This window comes from Ciconia boyciana, chromosome 7, assembly GCF_034638445.1.
Source record: "Ciconia boyciana chromosome 7, ASM3463844v1, whole genome shotgun sequence".
In the NCBI taxonomy this organism is placed as follows: domain Eukaryota; kingdom Metazoa; phylum Chordata; class Aves; order Ciconiiformes; family Ciconiidae; genus Ciconia; species Ciconia boyciana.
This window is the reverse complement of record NC_132940.1, coordinates 50,113,275-50,132,909: the sequence shown is the minus strand read 5'-3', so window position 1 is coordinate 50,132,909 and position 19,635 is coordinate 50,113,275. Positions and strand designations below refer to the sequence as shown.

General features: G+C 34.7%; 1 protein-coding gene across 6 annotated transcripts in view; it reads right to left on the bottom strand.

The window, feature by feature from the left end:
- The window catches only part of U2SURP (U2 snRNP associated SURP domain containing), a 46,886-nt gene that overhangs the window by 22,711 nt on the left and 4,540 nt on the right, over nucleotides 1-19,635 (bottom strand). For 2 of the 6 annotated variants that reach the window (XM_072866917.1, XM_072866922.1), the window contains exons 2-14: nucleotides 16,223-16,270; nucleotides 13,195-13,293; nucleotides 11,970-12,084; nucleotides 11,433-11,566; nucleotides 10,245-10,286; nucleotides 9,389-9,456; nucleotides 7,365-7,459; nucleotides 7,247-7,282; nucleotides 7,070-7,152; nucleotides 6,424-6,589; nucleotides 5,033-5,244; nucleotides 4,049-4,092; nucleotides 675-779 (exon numbers count right to left, since the gene is read on the bottom strand). In XM_072866917.1, coding sequence (XP_072723018.1) covers nucleotides 675-779; nucleotides 4,049-4,092; nucleotides 5,033-5,244; nucleotides 6,424-6,589; nucleotides 7,070-7,152; nucleotides 7,247-7,282; nucleotides 7,365-7,459; nucleotides 9,389-9,456; nucleotides 10,245-10,286; nucleotides 11,433-11,566; nucleotides 11,970-12,084; nucleotides 13,195-13,293; nucleotides 16,223-16,270 — 1,247 coding nt within the window. Of the gene's footprint in view, nucleotides 1-674; nucleotides 780-4,048; nucleotides 4,093-5,032; nucleotides 5,245-6,423; nucleotides 6,590-7,069; nucleotides 7,153-7,246; nucleotides 7,283-7,364; nucleotides 7,460-9,388; nucleotides 9,457-10,244; nucleotides 10,287-11,432; nucleotides 11,567-11,969; nucleotides 12,085-13,194; nucleotides 13,294-16,222; nucleotides 16,271-19,635 lie in introns of those variants that run through there. The other 4 variants (XM_072866918.1, XM_072866920.1, XM_072866921.1 and 1 more) reach the window with 4 other exon arrangements.

Genomic DNA, 19,635 nt, shown 5'->3' with positions numbered 1-19,635 from the left:
ACTTCAACCTTACTGCAAACACAACATTTTTAAAAGGTCATTTAGCATTTCCCTGAAAAAGTTTTTCAGAGACTGCATTTCACAAGTTTGGAAATTGATGCTTTAAAAAAGGATCCATAAAATCCTTAAAAAAGGACCCAAAAAAATTCCATTAATGACAAGAGCTGGAAATTCTGTAACTTCACTATGTCAGCTAATGTTTAATTCTATTTGCATTGACATCAAAGAGAAATGACTCCCAGCTCTTGCTAAAGGTTAGAAATTAGGCTCCAGGAGGACTGGACTTTACATTGAGCTAGCCTGTCTGTTCTGGGTGGGATTTTTTTCTTTTTTTAAAATGTACGCTACTGCTTCCACTGATGACTTTGAATCCCTCAGAAAAGTAGGCGTTAAATGTAATTTTATTTATTTATTTTATATTTATATGTAAAAATGTATTTTATAGTGTGTATCTAGTATTTTATTTAAATGTACACATTAGTAACAACTGCAATAAAAGTGCATTCTTCATCATAAAAAGATAGCATAAGCATTTGTACAATTTGTAAAATTTAAATCTGCTCATAAAGGTAGGCAAAGTAAAAACAACTCTTATTAGTATTTCAGAAATGCAAAATATTAGCAACAGTGAAAATAGTTAGCGCTATTTCAAACTGAAGCAATGTAATAAGCACCTGAACATTGGATTGTTGATTTCTCGGTTCATGATCATGGCTTCAAACATAGGCCCTTCCCGTACCACAAACTCTATCATTCGATGTATCAAAGCGAGCAAATTCCTACAACAACAACACAGTTAAAGAAAAATTGATTCAGACCTAACACTATATAAAACTACACTCCACCTAAGATACTACAACTGTGCAGGAGATTATTTTGCTGTATTGTTAAGAAAACTGTATAAAAGATAAGGTAACATGGAACATATTATAGCCTTGCATCATAGACCTGGGCATTCTAAAATAAAAACATGCCTAGGAGTGGTGGAGTAAGAATTTAAGAGACCTCTTTCCTGAATTTCCACGGCTTGGCCTACAACCATCTCTTGCTTAGCAGAAGTTTAATAGTCCTTATGCACAAAAATGGGCAACTGAACACCGAAGTACAATTAACTATCAAAACCTAAGCCCTCATCTAAATTGTCTAGAACTAAGACCAAAGCGTTAGCTGAAGTTCTATAGAGAAACAAGTGGCTGAATATTATGCTCAAAATCAAAACACACATACTTTTGAATATTCAATAGAAACTGCATTCAGCTTTCAAACTATCCAAGTATGAAAGGAAAAGCAAATAGCCTTCCTGATGCCAAACTGGGCAATGGTTTTATTAAATTTAGATAATCTCTTTTTGGTCAAGACTCAACTATTGGCATAGAACAAAACTGTCCATCATTTCATGTCATACCTTCCAGTGTTTGCTCCCTCATACACTCAAGTGAACCAAATCACAATTAAAAAAAAATAAACATCTGTATTCATTTCACTCAGCACTACATCCTGATAGGCAAGAGGCAGATGTGAAGTGCACATTTTTCAAGCCACATCTGAAAATGCAGAGCCCCTTATAAGCATGCTAACAGGAGACAGTCATATAAACTTTATAAAGAGTAGTGATCATCGGTTTCCAACCTTTTGGGGTTTTTTTGGAAACAGGATCCTGAATTTTCAAATACTGATTACCTACAAATATCAATAGCTCCACAGCACATGTCCTTTGAATGTGATGCAAACAAAAAAATATACATAATTTTACATTTTAAAATTTATTTTCTTAGATGCAACAAATGGATATTGGTTGTTTACATGTATCTCATTAGATTTCCGTTTAGTAATTTTTTAATTACTAAAATTCAAAAATTGTTACATTGAAAAGCTGCAGAATTTTCTATTCATTCTTAGTAATGAGGTGATTATTTTCTACCATGAGTATTCAAAGTTCTGCCACAGATACAATGCACTAGATCAAAAAAATTTTCAACTTAAAAACAGAGTAATAAAAACCTGCCCCTGCCATCTGCAAACTTAGCAAATGTTCTGTTTTATACCAGCTAGCATTAAATATACATTTGCCTCAAACGTTACACAAAAAACTAGCTACTTACAGCTCAATTTTCCTGTCTGTTTGCTTCTCACAATCCCAGAAACATTGTAAAGAGGACAAGTCTCAATAATTCTGTAGCCATTTTATTTAAAGCAGTGTTCTGAAAGTCTAAATACCAAGACTGTTCTTGTTATATGAACTGTATTTGAAAACATCCATAAGAAAAAAAAAATTACAATTAGCTTTCAAGCCTCTGAGCTACTACACCTTTCACTTATTTTAAGGCAAGTTCAATGTGATAATTTCTGGCTTCCTGCAAAACCATGCCATTGGTTTTCATCTAATTTTTATTTCATCAAGTACAATAAAGTTGCATAAGAGCAGCTTATGCTTAAACAAGAGCATCTGCTTTGGAAAGACCTCAGATATATGAAAAAAGATTCAGTACATCCCATATCTGAAAGAGGGCATTACAAACATTTTGGTATGTAAGACATGACTACTTGAAAGTGAATTTCTCAGAAAAAAACTTGACTGTGTATACAAGGTTTTCTGTTTAGTAAATACTAAGAAGTAAGAGATGCTAAAAACTGGTATTGAAAATTTTCAAGCAAAGGAGAATTGAACATATTATCCCACTGAAGTCAGTAAAAATTTTTGCATGATGCAATGCATTGTGTAATAGGCTTAGCACTTGTCATTAGCATCTTTGAAAGTCATCAGAAAAAAAAAATTAGAAGTATTTTCAAATACAATTCAATTAACATGAGCTTTTCTTATCACACGAGCTTTCAAAATGCTACAGTAAATAAAATGGAAACATTTTTCTCTGAAAGCTAATTACTGTGTGAGCACTGTACAGTTTTACAAGTACTTGTTCTACTACTCAATATGTTTCTCAAATCAAGACTCCTCCTGGTCGTCCTCATTATTCATGTCTCTACCCAACAAAAATTGTACTGTCCTAAAATTTCATCAAAAATACTAGTGCATTTGAGCATCTATTGACAAATATGTTAATATACTACTATAACTAGCTTCACAAATCTCCTTCTTCCCCCCCACACACGCGAAAAAAAAGAAAAAAGGGACTTTGTGACAATTAAAACAGTGTAGTAAAAAAAGATGATAGTTTTAAGTGCATTATTTTAAAATTTCATTTAGCTTAAGTTGGCCAACAAAAAAAAGGTTTTCAGTTATAATAAAACCACATTTATTGGAGCCGATCGTACCAATGTCTGGTCAAAAACTGTATACTTTCCCAATCCATCCCATGATGTTTTCCTGGTCCCCCGCTGCCGCAGACAGTTCAGCTGGTGTTGCTCACCAAGGCCAATGTCAAAGAGAATTTGGTAATCTTTTGTGCTTATTTAGTTTTAAAACAGTGTTGTGTTCCTATGTTCGGGAAAAGGCTTTAGCTTAACTGAGCAAGAGTATACCTAGACTAGTGTGAAGGTAGGAGCACTGATGGGGACCAAAATGTACAAATACCCTTGCAATACAGAACTACCTTTTTCAGCGACCAAAATTATTAACTGTTGCACATTTAAAAAAATAGCAGAAATAAAAAATTATTTTTAACTGAATTGGTTACAAATTGTACAAATTAAAAAAAAAAAAGAAAGAAAAAAACCCCTGCAGCACCACACTGGAGACAGCTGCATCCTAGCTATGAAGTACTCAGAGGTTTATGTCAGGACTTATACAGCGTCTCTAAGACAAGCTATTTCACCCTAGTGTTCACTCACAAAATTACTCTGCAACTATTTCTAGTGCTCAAATTAAATGCAAAAGATAACCATTTAAATCTATCCTCGCTAAAAAAAAAGAGTTATTAAGATAAGGACAATAAGACTGTAACACACACACACATTTCTCTCAAGTGTCATGAAAGAACCATTGCTCAGTCAAGCCATTACCTTTTCCTCAACATCACCATTTTTCTTTAAAATTCCGAAGGGGAAATTTTCTATATTTAGATCAGTAATAATAAAGAAAAACATGTACCTTTCTGTTGGGATAACCACTTTGACTATGGCTTGCGACAGAGTCTGTATATGAAGTCACATCAGATAATAAACATAGAATATGTGAGTATTGTTAACAAGTAACAAGCAAAAATATACATATGCAATGAAAATACTACACATCTATCACAAGTTTTGCAGGCAATCACTGCTGTGAAGTTATAACTAAGCAATTACACAAAATGCAAATGGTTGTGACAGTGAACCATAAAGGTTCACTAATTGCAAAGTATCAGAACATTCCTGTCAGAATGTACACTGATGCACTGAATAGGTACTACGCTGAATATAATTAAGAAAGGAGTTCTTAAGTTTATGAAAAGATTCTAAACTATTTGACTTGGATCACGTTGGTATTACTTTATTCCCAAGTCTTACAAAAAACAGCCCTAACATTTAAGTGTCATTCAAAGAATCAACAAATTCTTACAAATGTAAATCAAGCTGGTTTGTGATTACAAGATACTTACCCTTTTATCAGCTAATATTCCAGAAAAAAGTTTGAAAACTGACTCCATAAGTAGCAAAAAATACTTACTCAATGTCCAGATTAATTACCTTCTACACAAAATACATCAACTTCTCTACTGTAAAAATATTGCTACCCAAATTACAATGTAGTATTTTCTATAAAGAAAGCAATTTAGATACTGCAATTTGGCAGCCAACAAAAGGGGAGGACGTAGGAGAAAAAAATCCAGGGAGCCTGGAGGGGGAAAATGATAGCCAGATTTAAAGCAGCACTAAAATAAATCAAGAGTCAATATACTGTACCCTAACACAGACATGGAACAGAGCTTCAGGAATTAAGTAGGTTCCCTTGGGCTACAGCAGGGAGCCAGTGAGTTTGTACACTAAGGGCCGCCAAAGTCAGCCTGAACAATGCAAATCTATGAAGCCACTGAAATACTGTCACAGATGTAGTATTTAACAATGAGATATGGCCCAGGGTACTGTAAGTTACCTTCTCAAAATCTTCCTTGTTTTTTGGTGGTGGTAACATTGGAGCATTAGGATTCTTCAATCTCTCCCTAGGCTGGGCATTAAAAGGCAGTCCTGACGGAGGAGGCGGGAGGGTATGCTCCATCATAGAAGGCGGAATGTATATTGGATGTGGTGGTATAGGTACAGCTTTGCCCCAACCTAGCTTCATTTCAAACGACATAATCATCTTGCCTGAAAAAGTGAAAGTAAAAAACCAAACAAATAAACAAACAAAACCAACACACACACCCCCCACACACAAACACAAATAAAAAACCCACAAAACCACCATTATGTTATAAATTGGTTCTGTGTCGCTGGAGATTTCTCCGTGTAAGTGCAGCATTTAGGTTTGCCTGCCATGGTTTACTTTTTGCTTACACTGTTGATTAGTGTATCACATCTATCAGTCTACATCATGTGCAAATGAAAGCCTATTACATGAAATATTTCATTAATCTTCCCCCAATGTACATTTGCAGGAGACTACAGTACACAACTACTTGACTTGCTGGGGGAAAAAAAAATTTAAAAATTGATATTCAGCACATCAGAATGAACAGAGTAATTTTTAAATTGTATTATTTCTGCACTTCAATTCTTAAAAATGTTTTGTTCATAATAACAAGTTTCAAATGATAATGTAATAACAAACTAGAACTCCTACATAGTATAAGCCTACTTACTAATGGTCCTAATAAAGCACCATTTTGAGTAAGCTATGCAGGGGCAACCTTTCATTTTTTGTTCTTTTTGTCTAGGATGCTGATTTTTTATTTTCAGGTTCTTCCTGAACTGTAAGGACATAGCTTTCTTTATCACATGAGATATTTTTTTTCCTTTTTTTCAAATAAAAGATAGGCAAGACAGTCCATATGCAAATGGACTACCTAATGTTGTAGTACAGCTACCTCTTCAGTATTAGGAATTTAGCCATTATTCAAAAGAACGTAACATTTATCACCAATTATTGATTGTATCCTGTGCACCAGTTAAATTTAGTCACAAAAAAAAAATTATTGTTGGTAAACAACTACAAGTAATAGATTCCTTCTTAAAATAGCCTGTTTACAGAGGAGAGATTATCAAACATTACCTCCTGCACACATTTTCAAAACAGTCAAAAATATTACATCTTTACCCACAGCAAATGCAACCAGTATTCCCAGCCCTTGTGTATGCTATAGTTTGCTGACATTCACCTGCCGGTAAAACAGTCCGTGTAAACTAAAATCACTGCCAGTGGGGTATCTGTTGGAGTTACAGCATACCTATCACTAGTCTGATAAAACAACTTGAAGATATGCTTACAGTTACTTCTCAATATTCCTACAAAGATAGTTACAATTCCAAACTGAGAAATCTGTTTACCATTTAAATTCTTTAATGCTCTTTCAGCATCTCTCCTGTTCATAAAGGCAACAAAGCCACAATTTCTCTCTCTTGCTCTTTCTTCATCAGTTCTTGGCCACATAATTTTAACACTCGCTAAGGGTCCAAAGCGTCCAAATTCTTGACACAGCATCTCTTCATTCATCTACATGAGAAAAGGTAAAAATTAGCATCTTGTTACTGTATTTCTAAGATACTCATTCATATTATTGTCCAAATGTGGAATTTTAATTTTCTGAGTTTCTTGAAAAACAACACTTCATTGATACCCCCCAATGCGATCTACTGCAAAAATAATAATTTAAAAAATTGCATTTTAAACTGAGCACACTCAAATTTTTGAGATATGATCCACTTGCACAGAGATATTCATGGAAAAATAATTTTAACCGAGCATTTTTACATCTAATAACTGATAGTCTAAACCTTAACTTTTACCGCTTCATGCATAGAGCATTTATTCAAATGAATACTGCCTCTACAGTCAGCAACTGTACCTAGTATATGGGTTTAAACATATGTGTATGGTTTAAAATAAAAAGGGGGGAAAATTGCCACTGAAAAAAAAGTTCAGCTGGACTCAAATATGCCAACACTGCACTTCACTTCTTGTCTCCAAACTTACTTGAGGATTAATGTTTCCAAGATACAAATTTGTTGTGCTTGGATCTCCAACATCATGTGACCCTGGTGCATAATCATCCAGTACTATAATGATGGAGGAAAAAACAGAAGTCGTCATAATCCTTGCTATGCATTTCAGTGACAACATTATATTGAATGAGAAAAGAATCTATATTACCACCAGATGATCTGTTTCTTCTTGAAGGAGCATCCACTGAATAAATAGAAGAAAAATATATATAATTTAGTCTACAATATTGTAGCCCAAACAAACATAAAAAATAACATCTACTTACCTGAACGACGCTGGCCATCTGAATCTGACTGGGGTGGTTCAAAACGACTCAATCTACCTTTTGTTTTATGTCGTTCATCACGCTCCTCTTGTATTCTACAAAACAAGTTTACCATAAGTAACAACTTAATATCATTTTGAGGTTTTTATTCTAAAATTTTCAATTAACTTTAGAATTATGAGAATTTTTAATATTAAACAATGGGCTTGTTAAAAATTTCAAATTGACAGTATGTTTGAATTTCTGTTTAATCAACTGGAATATATCTACCAGAATTATTCCAGCTGCATGCTTCCTCATTCATACTGTCAGGGTGTTTTAATCTCAAACAAAATTGACTTGGTTTGAGAAGCAGTTTACAAGACCAGAAATAAGAATTGTTTTCTGAAAAAGTGACCAGAATTCCACATCCAATTGCCAGAGATACACTGACCATTCAGATGACTTTTCAAGATGCACACAACTCCTTAGTGTCTACTTCTCCTCTTACCTTTTCTTAGCCTTATTCATGTAGGCTGTCACCTTGCAGGACAGACACCCCCATATGACTATTTCCAGAACATACAGGATCTCGTCTGTTTATACCTCTGAGGATAGTACTCACACAAGTAACTATTTGGTTCTTTGTAGTTTGGCCTTAAATCCTGGTATGAAGATATTGTGTACCAGGAATACAAGGCTGTCAATTCAATTCATTTACATCAACTAATGAACAGACAGCAGTGAAGTTCAGACACTACTCACAAGAGCCATTTATGGATTTATAATGAAGTACCTATTGTTTTCTAATGGATACAGATTATTTTGTTTTCCATCTCTAATATCAGGGCAAATATCTGGCACTCAGTTACACTTAATACATGTGCTGCTCTTTCTGTTGTATTACACATTCAAAAGTGAAAGAATCTGCTTTTTGAAGCATTCTTCAGCTTGTTTTTAAAATTATGCAAGCTGAAGTACCTCTCTAAACTTTAATTACAAGTCTTATTTCTGCATTAATACAAAAGCTCAACCTCATACTACAGTTCCTCTGGATATAGTTTTAGAGACACTGACAAAACTTCTTATTCTTCCTGAGTCTGATACATATTTCAGTTTGCTACCAATCTCTTTGCTACATCCCCCATCAAGAGAAAAGTCAACACCAAAAACCTGAACATGCATTACAGTACCTACTTGTCTTGCTGTATCTTCACTAACTTTAACAATGCATGAGACCATGTTAACAAGTGTTCTCATTTACAGGCTCACACTTGCTAATTTATAACAGAATTGCATCTCAAGTTCCACTTGTAAGTAACATACTGACAGCAGCTATCAAAAACAAACCTAGGTTTCCATTTTTTATCCTGGTAGATGGCTGGTTGATTCAATCATCAAAGCTTCTATTCACACCTAACTGATCCAAAAATCATCTTCAGTAGCTTTGGAAACATAGCCAGTCATTCATGTACAGGGATCTCTAAAATACTTTATGCCTTTACATGTAGTTTTTTTGGTTAATTGCTCTGGATATTCTTCTGCTTCGGAAGGCAGTACCAAACTGTTTCAAAGGTCACAATCAAATATCTCTGACATGCAATGAAATCCATTCATTTCAACAGACAAAGACTTAAGCCAGCAGACATGGTTTGTTTTTTTGATTATTTTATAGCCTCTGGTTGATGCTAGATTTCAAAAACAGAAGTCCTTTTCAGCAATAGTGATGAACACTTCCTATCACCAATCAGCATAAGAAAGGGCAGAAATATCAAGGAACACCAGAGAACTAATTAGATGGCACATGATTATCCAGACAAATCACAGACACCTATACCAAGCATCTACCAGCATGAGTTCATACTCTGTTTAATTATCATTGCCATTGTTAATTAAGTTATACCACTCCACAAGCATTTGGGAAAAAAACAAAACAAAAATCTACTTTGGGAAACAGCTTAGCAAGAAAGATCCTAAATATTGCCTGTAAAAGCAAGGTAAAAAACCTTGCATCTGTATTTACAGTAAAAACTAGTCAAACTTACTGCTTTAATTCTTCTTTAAAAAGTTCCAAATTACTCTTTTTCTTTTCTTTCTCTCCTTTCTTCAAAGGCTAAAATTAAAGATATATCAGCCAACATTTCAGCAGATAAAATGAAACAAAAAATAAAAATTATATGTATATAACAAAATTTTAGATAATTTCCATGCATATTTTACCCACAGCTTTCAAAACCAAGTAAACTACAGGAGGAAAAAAAAAAAAAACCAAACCAAAACAGACTTGAAAACATTAAGACTGAGCGCTATCAAACACAAAGCTAGAAAATATAAAAGCTAGAAAATATAAAATTAAGGATAGCTTAAACTAAACTTTGTTACTTCTCATTATTACAATACAGAATGTGTAATAAAACACGCTCTCTACAACATACAAATTTAAGATATCTGATTTATTTTGTCAGTTTGTTCTACTTAGAAGCTGACTACACCCCTAGCAAGCTGTCATGCTCTAATTAAATTGATATGTGTACATATATATGTAAATTATTTTACATATATATATTCAATTATTTTATCCACAGACAAACATTCTATGTAAAAAGAATTTCCTTCTCTTGCTTCCTTTTGGATATAATACAGGTCAGAAGAAACAGTTACTCTAAATAGTTCAAGATCCTCAGAAAAAATACTCTTGAATGACAAAGAATATGGACATTGTAATACTTTTTTTTTTTTACTGTAATATATGTACCTTAACTAACTCATGTGAAGTCTTATCTTCAACAACATTGCTTTTATATAACCAAATTTAAATGAAAACGTTTCCAATAGGCAGACATACAAAATATTTATTGTGTTACACACTACAGCTTTGGAAAAACTGGACTTCCTACTCACCCCAGGCAAAGTTGTTTGTTTGTTTTTGTTTTTGGGGAGGGTCTGCCAAATAAATAAAACCATTTTTACCTCATTATCTTCAATCACCATTGGACAGGGCAAGTGAGTAAACTGATTGCATTACTTGATAAGTATTTATGACAAATTTGAAAAGCAGTAATATTCTTACAGTACAAAAACTTGCATATGACAGAACAGAGCTCAGCATAATAAAAAAGCTACAATTCATTTCTGTAACTGTAGAGCTTTACATACAATGAAAATCAAAACTGCCATCCAGTATTACCCCACTAGTCTAAATTTGAGTTTTGTTTAAAGCTGGAGGGAGGCTAGGATGGGATTACCCACAATTATCACATTACATGTCATTTCCCACCCTAACAGGCAGTTTCATATATTTTTCACTTAAGCTTAAAAATCGTAGTAAGCTCTATTAAAAGACTTTTTAAAGATGTCCAAGACATTAATTACACATTACACATATACAGTAGTAACAGTAATCATATGTAACTATCACTTGACTTGAAGACTAAGTTTGTTCATAATACTTCCATTATTTTTTATGATGAAATCTCAGTTTAACGAAAAAAAAAAGTATCAAACCATGCAGAAGTCAAAATAAATTAAATAAAAACAAGGTGTTCAGCTTCCAAAATGTGCAAGTTCTACAACTTATTTAGTACAATTCAAAGAGCTAAAGGGAATTCTCAAACATCACCACAAAAAAAAAAAAATTTAACACACCTCACCACAAAAAACTTGGATCAATGCAAAGGTCAATTTTTTTTTTAGGTTGTAAAAACCTAAAAACAGATGGCACCAAGAAGAATTGCTTCTAAAACTTCACAAGTTCTCAGGATTGGAAATACTGCTACTTTGCAACAGTCACTAAATCTGTATTCCTGAGAAGTCTGTTTCAATTAGCAGGAACACAGCAGAAACATACAGCAGCCAAATCAAAGTGCAGTACTAGTTATATCATGCTGCTATACCTGGATACAGGGCTAGTGGACCTCTGCATTTCATAATCTTGTAATTTGCTATGGGATTTAGCAAATCAAAATTTCCACCTTCTTTTAATATGTGATAAATGCAGATAAAACTACTCTGCAAGATCACACAGACCTTTTTCTAAGCACTTCTAAATACTTCCTAAGTATGGGGTTAATATTCAAATAAGAAACTTACAGGTTTTTTGGTTTCTATCATTAAGAGTGATGGAGGCTTCTCATTAGATGGCTGGCTTGGTTGATTTTTTTGATCTGAAAATCGTGATGAAGGCTTATAGATTTTACCCCGTTTTTCATCTGTTTCATGCTCCTCTGAAATTAAAGGCAAATTAAAAACATTGTATTAACTAATGCTGCACCATACTGTACATTAGAAAGAATGCTGTTGTTCTTTAGTCTTGTTAATTCAATTCAATATATTATTTTATAACAAAAAAGTTCCCATACAAACTTTATGTAAGTTAACATATTTTAATATGAAGAAAAAGAACAGAGATTAGGCATTTTAAAACAAAGCATTTTTTCCTCTCAAGTTTAAAAGACAAATCACGCCATTACCTACCTAGTGAGTCAAAGCATAAAGTACATTTTAGCATCACGTTTCCTTTGCTGCTTCTAATGTAACATATTAATTTTAAAATGCAATTCAAAACCAATCTTCATCTTTACTCAAAGACAAATGATCCACCACCCCCCAAAAAAAGATTAGTTATACCTTTAGATGCATTAACGATTCCTCCTCTTACAAATGTTTTCACTTTATTACCATCACTTCCTTCAAAGGCAGCAAGGAATTCTTCATAAATTTCTGCAGCAGCCTTCTCATCCTCCTACAGAGCAAATGTTAATCTATTTACTATCAACACAGAACAACCTTCACTAGACAGCTATTCTTAAATTAGCTACATTACATTCCTTTTTATTTTCTAGAGTTCATGCTCCAAACTGCATCAAATGAGTTTCAATTTTAGACAGAAATTGAATTTCTGAGAAATGTGGGAAGAACACAGCACATAATACGTAAAGCAAATACGGCCTGTATGCTCAAATATGACTGTTCATTTCCAAGAGTTTACATGGCAATTTAACATTCAAAAGATACCAAACAGAAAAGATCATATGAAAGACCAGCATTATGAGATTGGAGCTTTGTTGACCTAAGCATCAGAGAACAGTACGTATTCCATCCTACCCTTTGCAATCAACCCATGAGACTGAAGATTAACAACAGGATCACCTTTATGTATTTCCCAGGGAAGTTAATTCAATGACTTAATAAAGTTGACTAAGATCCTAAATTTAGCACTACCGTGTTTCTTTAGGCTAGTATTTCCAGCAACCTAGCAGGAGATAACTCACTGAAATATAGTAAGAGTTGTGCGTGTAAAGTTCAAAGCCCAAAATTTTCAAAACTTTCACCTTACCAACTATAAGCTACATATTTCCTAAAATTTGTATGCTCCTCAGTAACCTAAAATTCAGCAAATTTTAATGTTTTTATTAATTCCAAAAGAAGTCATTAGACAAAAATACGTTTTACAGAATAACAAGGATGTGTATTGAAACAGAGACATCAGGTACTCTTTCCAATTACTGAAATCCAATGATAAGAGAGCAAACAAAGAACAGAAAATAACCTAAGGTGATGGCTGTCTTCATTTTGAGCAATACAACAATCAATGGATTGTTGCAATTCAGTATTTCAGGAAACCAGAGAACTTGATTTATCACACAGAAGGAAAGGGGAGCAAGACTCACTCTCTATCTTAATGCCATGGATGTCAAGAACAAATTAAACATGTAAAATAAATGCACTTTCGTTCTTCGAAAGCTGCAATTATCAAAACAAAGAAATTTGGTGGTAAAGCTGGTTGTAATCTAAAAGCAAACTTATTTCAGCTCTGCATACAAAATAAAAAGTTTCAACTGTATACCATTACCTTCTTTTTTAATTCTTCTTGCTCCTTCTTGCTCAGAGTCCGTTTGGCAGCACTCATTTTGCCAATACTGAATGCTTTAAGTTTGCTTTCCATTAGAGGCTGCAAAGGGAGTAAGAAAACATACATTAAACTGTTTACAAAACAATTAAAATAATATTACTCTTTACCTTGGTCTACACCAGAAACTTTCTACCTGAAGTGACTTAACCTAAACAAAACAAAGAAAAGGCTTACTGTACTTCTCTCTGAACTTGCCATTATCTAATACAACCAAAAAATTTAAATCTATGCTTTTTTAAAAACAAATCATCCTTGGTTTAATGAGAAAGCTTTTAACACACCATTCAAACACAGCTGAAATCAGAAGGGTACTTGCTGTAAGAGCCTGGCGATCTTATCACTACAGAATGCACAGCTGCTAAACCTTTGGAAATATATGCTTTGCACTACAGTTCCTTTTCGATCATTGCAATTTCCAGGAAAACAAAACAAAACAACAGAAAAATAAATGTTCTAAAAGCTTTTCTGACTATTTTGGCCAGAAGAATATTTGCGCAAGGTTGAAGAGGTGTAACTGAAAACCAAAATGGATGCAACCTTCAAGTACAACTGAAATGTAAAGTGTGATATGTTTGCTTGAAGAAGAAAATGCATTCTTGAGGTTTTCAGCTGCTATTTAAATAAAACAAAAGACCTCAAATGTAGCTCCTAGATTCTTTCTATTTTAGGTAACTTAACCTCCATTCCTCCCTTTTTGAAACCGTGATGAAGAAAGGACTCCATGTAACAGTCATTTCTGGAGAGTTGGGAACTAGAATTCCTAAGATTCTGTTTAGGTAGTTCACAGACAGTAAAACGTTGAGAGAGGAAAGACAATAGGATGAAGACTATGTTTAAAAGACATGGGCAATGGGAAGAAAAGGAGAGAAAAGGTAAGAAACTTCTCTGGAAACTCCTAGCTTAACACAGTAATTCATAATGAATCAGCACAAGAACAAGAAAAAAGCCTTGGAAGAGCAAAACATAAGCTTCATCTTCAAAATATTTTGATGCTCTTACACAGCACACAGTGATGTTTAAAACCACCACTTTTGCAATGACAGTTATTAAAAAAAAAATCAGCTCAATTTAATAAAACATCAAGACAAATAAGGTGAATAACTTAACTGTTGTATTATTAAAAAATTTCAGATACTAACTGCAAAAAGAGTTTCCTCTGGAATAATTTTCTTTGTAAAGAGTTTTATTTCTACTATCGGCTTCCTACTCACAATTTTTTACATATGAAAAAGCACTGTGAAAAAAAAACCAAACCTGTTTGAAATACCTTCAGTTTATAATCCTTGTTTAGTATCACAAACACCTCTTAGATCTGTGCCAAGTGTATGACTAAAATAGCTCATATTTCTTTGAAAAATGTTCCCTAGTTCATCATTAAAAGGAATACTATCAGTTACAAACTAATGCAGCATTGTCTGTGGAGTTATCTGGTTTATGACACTATGTTTGTCAACATGAGCTGCTGTGACAGGTTTATCAGGAGCTTTTCATGCATCTGTCTTTTTTAAAATTAATAAAATCCAGTTTTCCTGTTGTCTGAAAGATAGCTTATATTTCAGTATGACAAACAATATACAACCTTGGCAAAACATGGGCATATGGCTACGGCACAGCAATGCAGACAAAACAAATACCACACTCCTACCCAAGGCTTATCCTGTCATCAGGAAATAATCTTTCACAGTAATGTTACCGGATACCTGCAGATCAGCCACATTAATATATGTTCTAGTGACATAAGGGAAGCAGCTGTAAGATAAAAAGAGTTCTGGCGCTAAGATCTCAGTTTAGAAAGGGTCTCCGGAAAAAAAAAAACACCACCCAAATCAAAACACAACACCTTCAAAGTGGCTGGAGCAATACAAAGTTAATAGGATTGCACTAATTTATGTCTGCTAGTTACATTCCAGTAGGCAATTATAATATTATTATTAACCATATGCAGCTTCACAGAATTCCTAACAACAGAGCTATACAAAACTTGAAGGCCTTCCTCCTTCAAAAAAATGGAAAATAATACAGTGAAAAGGGTAAAGCAACTGATGGAAGCAAAGAGAAAACTTCTAGTTGAGTAATCAAATCACTGTATGAAAGCAAACTCCCATTAAACATAACGTTACGTTGACTATAAGGCAGCACAAAGTACTGAAGTCCCAGTTCCATCGATAACACAAAATATTCAAAAGAGATTTAAGAGTAATTTGTAGCAAGTAAAGCAAATCAATAAAAGGACCTACTTCTTTATGAAAAGTTTCTGCTATCACAACTTGAATAATGTTATCTTACAAGCAATCTAACAGCTGGTAATTGACTTTTCATATACAAAATCAAATTGAAATCTTGAAGAAAATCCAAACCACAGAATGAATTGTCTGGTATTAATGCTCTGTTTGGTTCTTGCTGCCTGTTTTCATTTTAGCTCAGAAATAGGTAGGCTGTCAAGCAATGTACCAATCACATGACCAGGCAAAGGTCTGGGGGGGAGGGAGGGGCAGAGACTAGGTAATTATTCTTACCTTTTGCTTTAAGTATATTCTATTAGAAAGAAAAGTAAAGGATGACATTAGGGCCACACTATCTCATTTTTGAGAATCCAACTGTATACAAAAAGACACTTTAATATACAGTGACTCTTATGATTAATCACCTCGTATTTTGAACTATTCCTCAGTATAAGAAAGAAGCATATACAGAGTCCTTACAGCTTCTTCCTGTTCAAGTATCTATCATAAATGCAATAAGCTTCCTACACTAGTGGTTGTTTGAAAGTCTCAAGGAATAATTTTAAACATTAAAATCAATGGTTCATTTACAAACACCTACAGATTAGGTGTTTGCACCAATGCACTGTAGTCTGCCTGCAGCAAGTAGTTTTCTTTAGAGAACAGGTCTATTTTGAGTTTGTGGATTTGGCTGGATTTTTTTGTTTGGGGTTTTTTTTTGTTGGTTTTAAATATTTTGGACTTACATGTGTATCAGCAGATCCAGTGGTGTGTACTGCATCTGGCACTCTGACCTGGAGAGAGAGTGAAGAGGAGGTGAGGCACAGAAAAAGAAACAGGCAAACAACCTGGTTTTTTATTCAGTTCTTCGAATGTCATTTTCATTTCAACTTCAGCGTCCAAATACACAAGAACATAGATACATGTAATGTATTTTAATGATATATCTGAACAGGGTCACAGCATGAACAATGTCAATATAAGGCAAATAACGGATTAAAGATAGACTGTTCTTGCTACCTTTAAAAAGCATCTCAATTTCACAACTGGGTTTTATAAACATGCCACTAACACCACTGCAAGGAAAAAAAAAATTAAGTTTGTTACACTGAACCTGCAAGAGCTGTCATTAAAGGCTGTTAAAGATTACATAAGTGCTTGATTACATTTGCCTTACTATAAAATCATTTCCAAAACTACTCTTAGTACATTGTGCATAGATGGAAGCTGGCCACCTCAAGAACACTAATTAAAGTCCAATTTGTGAGTATGTACTAATTAACATTATTACTTTAAACTGTAACTGAACTTTAACACATAAACCAGTGTACACACAAAATTTGCAGGCTTTTTTAAAATCATGTTTTTAAATGCATTTAAGTGGAGAACACTCCAACAAACAGGACTGAACGCTTTTTTAAATTATGTAATGCCCAAATTCCAGAAAACCTCACTGACATAACTTCCACTATTAAGACATAACTGCCTGATGCACAATTCATATCTAAATTGAAATTTAAGTCATAATAAAACATTTTCATTAGCTGAAATCTGTCCATTAGTTACAGAACATTAGCACTTCTCCTTATTACCAGGAATTTATAGTTTCTACCAGAAATAGTAATATACAGTGCTTGTCTCCAGTCTTCCAAAACAGACAAGCATCAAATGCTACTCTAGAAGACAATTTACCAGACCTTGTTTTCATTTTGCATCATGCTTTTTCATCAACTAAAATAGAGACATTTATCTTTGGACAAGTATATTCCTGTTTTACAGTCAAATCGATTTAGAAAAAATTGTAGACAGCACTTCAAGAAACAGAACTAAGTCCACAAAGGTAAAGAGAGATACAAAGATACAATGCTTAAAAGGGAGAAGCAAAAGGCTCCTAGGAATATATGTCTGGGTTTTTTTTAAGAAAGAGAAAGGGGGGAAAAAACAAACGAAAAACCCTAATTATGTCTTACTCCCAAAGACCTCCCAAATCCACTTACCTGCAACACTATACATTACTCACAAGGCACATCTTTGCACAGAAGTTAATAAAAAGTTTAGTTCACGTGTACCAGTAGAAGTTCATTAAAATACACATGGAAGTAAAAATCACAAGCATCTTTTATTAATACTGCTTCCTGCAAATTTTTCCTCTCTATTTGGTGCTGGATTTTTTTGTGAGTCATAACTGCCTATGGCACTCAAATCGGTAATCTGTTATCCACAGTTCTATGTACTGCAAAAATGTAGCTTAAGGAAACCTGTCCTCCCCCAGAGTGGGGGGAATGTATAGCACATCACACAGATAAGAGAAAGACACTGTGCAAAAGAATTTCAGAGCTTGAAAACGGCATTCTTCCTGCTGCCAGCTGCCACCCTGCGGCAACCAAACACACACATCAGTTACAATTCCACCCTTAAAAAAAAAAAATTTCAGACCTACAGTTAAAAAGATAAATCTCAAAGGTAGACTGATACAATGCCATCTGCCTTACTGTACTGACAGAGTTGAGACCCAGCACTGCTTGGGGGAAGGAGGTTGTTTGGCAACAGCAGAATGAAATGACCATTTCTCAATTCTCCACATCCATTTCATTTACAGAAGTTTTGGAAAGCGACACCTTCCAACAGGGATGGGTGCTGAAGCTGCTTACAGGGAGGACAACAAACAAGGCATCACACAGTAACAAACAGTACCAATGTTCAGTACAATGACACTTAAGACACAACATCCTGAAGAAGAACAAAAAAAAAATTAACAGATACTAAATCTGTTTCTCCAGCAACAGAGCAGATGATACTGCTCGGAAAGGCTTTCAATGCATGGTAGCACGCAGAGATTCTGCGGGCTAACAGCAGGAAAGCAGTCCAATGATCAAAAAAGTCTGGAAGTTGCTGAGCTAGAAGTACAGCGGCGCTCCCCAACCCACCCACAGCGACCACAGCACTGTGGAGCAAGCCACCCCAAACATTAGCCGAGCAACAGAATTTCTACTAAGGTGCACTCTGAAAACTTCTAAAAGCAGTTTTAGCTTTTAGACCAACTTTATCCCACAGCAACTAGCAGTTTTGCAGAGCCACATTATTCTCCTCCTTAAACAGTTCTTATTTTTAAGGTCTTCTCTTCCCATCTGTAAATTTAGTTCATACCTTTGGTACCGCTTGTGACCATCCAAGCAACTGTACCCACGAAGCACAAGATGAAATGATTCTTGACAAAATTACGCATTGCTATCTGCCAGTTTCTAAATAGCAGTTATTAAAAAAACTACTTCTCACAGCACTACACTTTGCATCCATCTGCACCGCCTTGACAAAAGGGGCAATTTTGTTTCCTTAAGTTACAGCAGCTGAGTTAACTCAGCAGAATCACAGTGTCTTTCTAACATTCACAGAGAGGAGTTTCAGAAGATGTTGCCCACCTGTGTTGAAACCTGGAACAGGATTCTTTTTTCCTCTTCTCATCACGTTAAGTAACTCAACTGAACTAACTTGAAAAAAACATACCCAAAGCTCTGTCCTGCACCTGATGTCTGAGATTTGAGGATAGCTCCTTCATGTTCAAAACACTGACAGAAAAAATGTGATGAGTCCATCTGTCAGTCATTGCCAGCATAAACAATCTACAAATGTCCTCTTACTCACAACTCACTGCCTCTACCACTCTGCATGAAACCTATCTCCTCCCCCCCCCCCCCCCAGACTATTTTCCAGCTGGATCACTTTCTCAATCACCTTCACTGCACAGGTCCCTCAAAGAATTGTGTCAGCATAACTGAAGGAGCAATGCAGGCTGCTGAAATGGCATTCCAGTGAAATACGGCCCTGTCAAACCACAATCTTGGAGGTCAGGTCGCTCAAAGCTCCATTACTGAGTCTAGCCAAGTTTACTCAACCTTTGAAAGAAAAAAAAAAATCTTCAAAGGACCATACAAATGAGATTTATGACAAATTCCTATCAGAAAGCCAGAGCAGAGAGCCCTCTCTCAGATTCTGATGTTTAAATTTTCTTCCAGCTTCATGGCAGTTTCCAAAGAAAACAGAGAAGAGATGACTGCTCTCCCTAATCTTCCTTCCTGTCAGCAGTGCAAGTGCCCACAAATCCAGCTCTTCACAGTTTCTCCAAATTTAACGATCTCTGGGTAAAACTGGCATGATCATT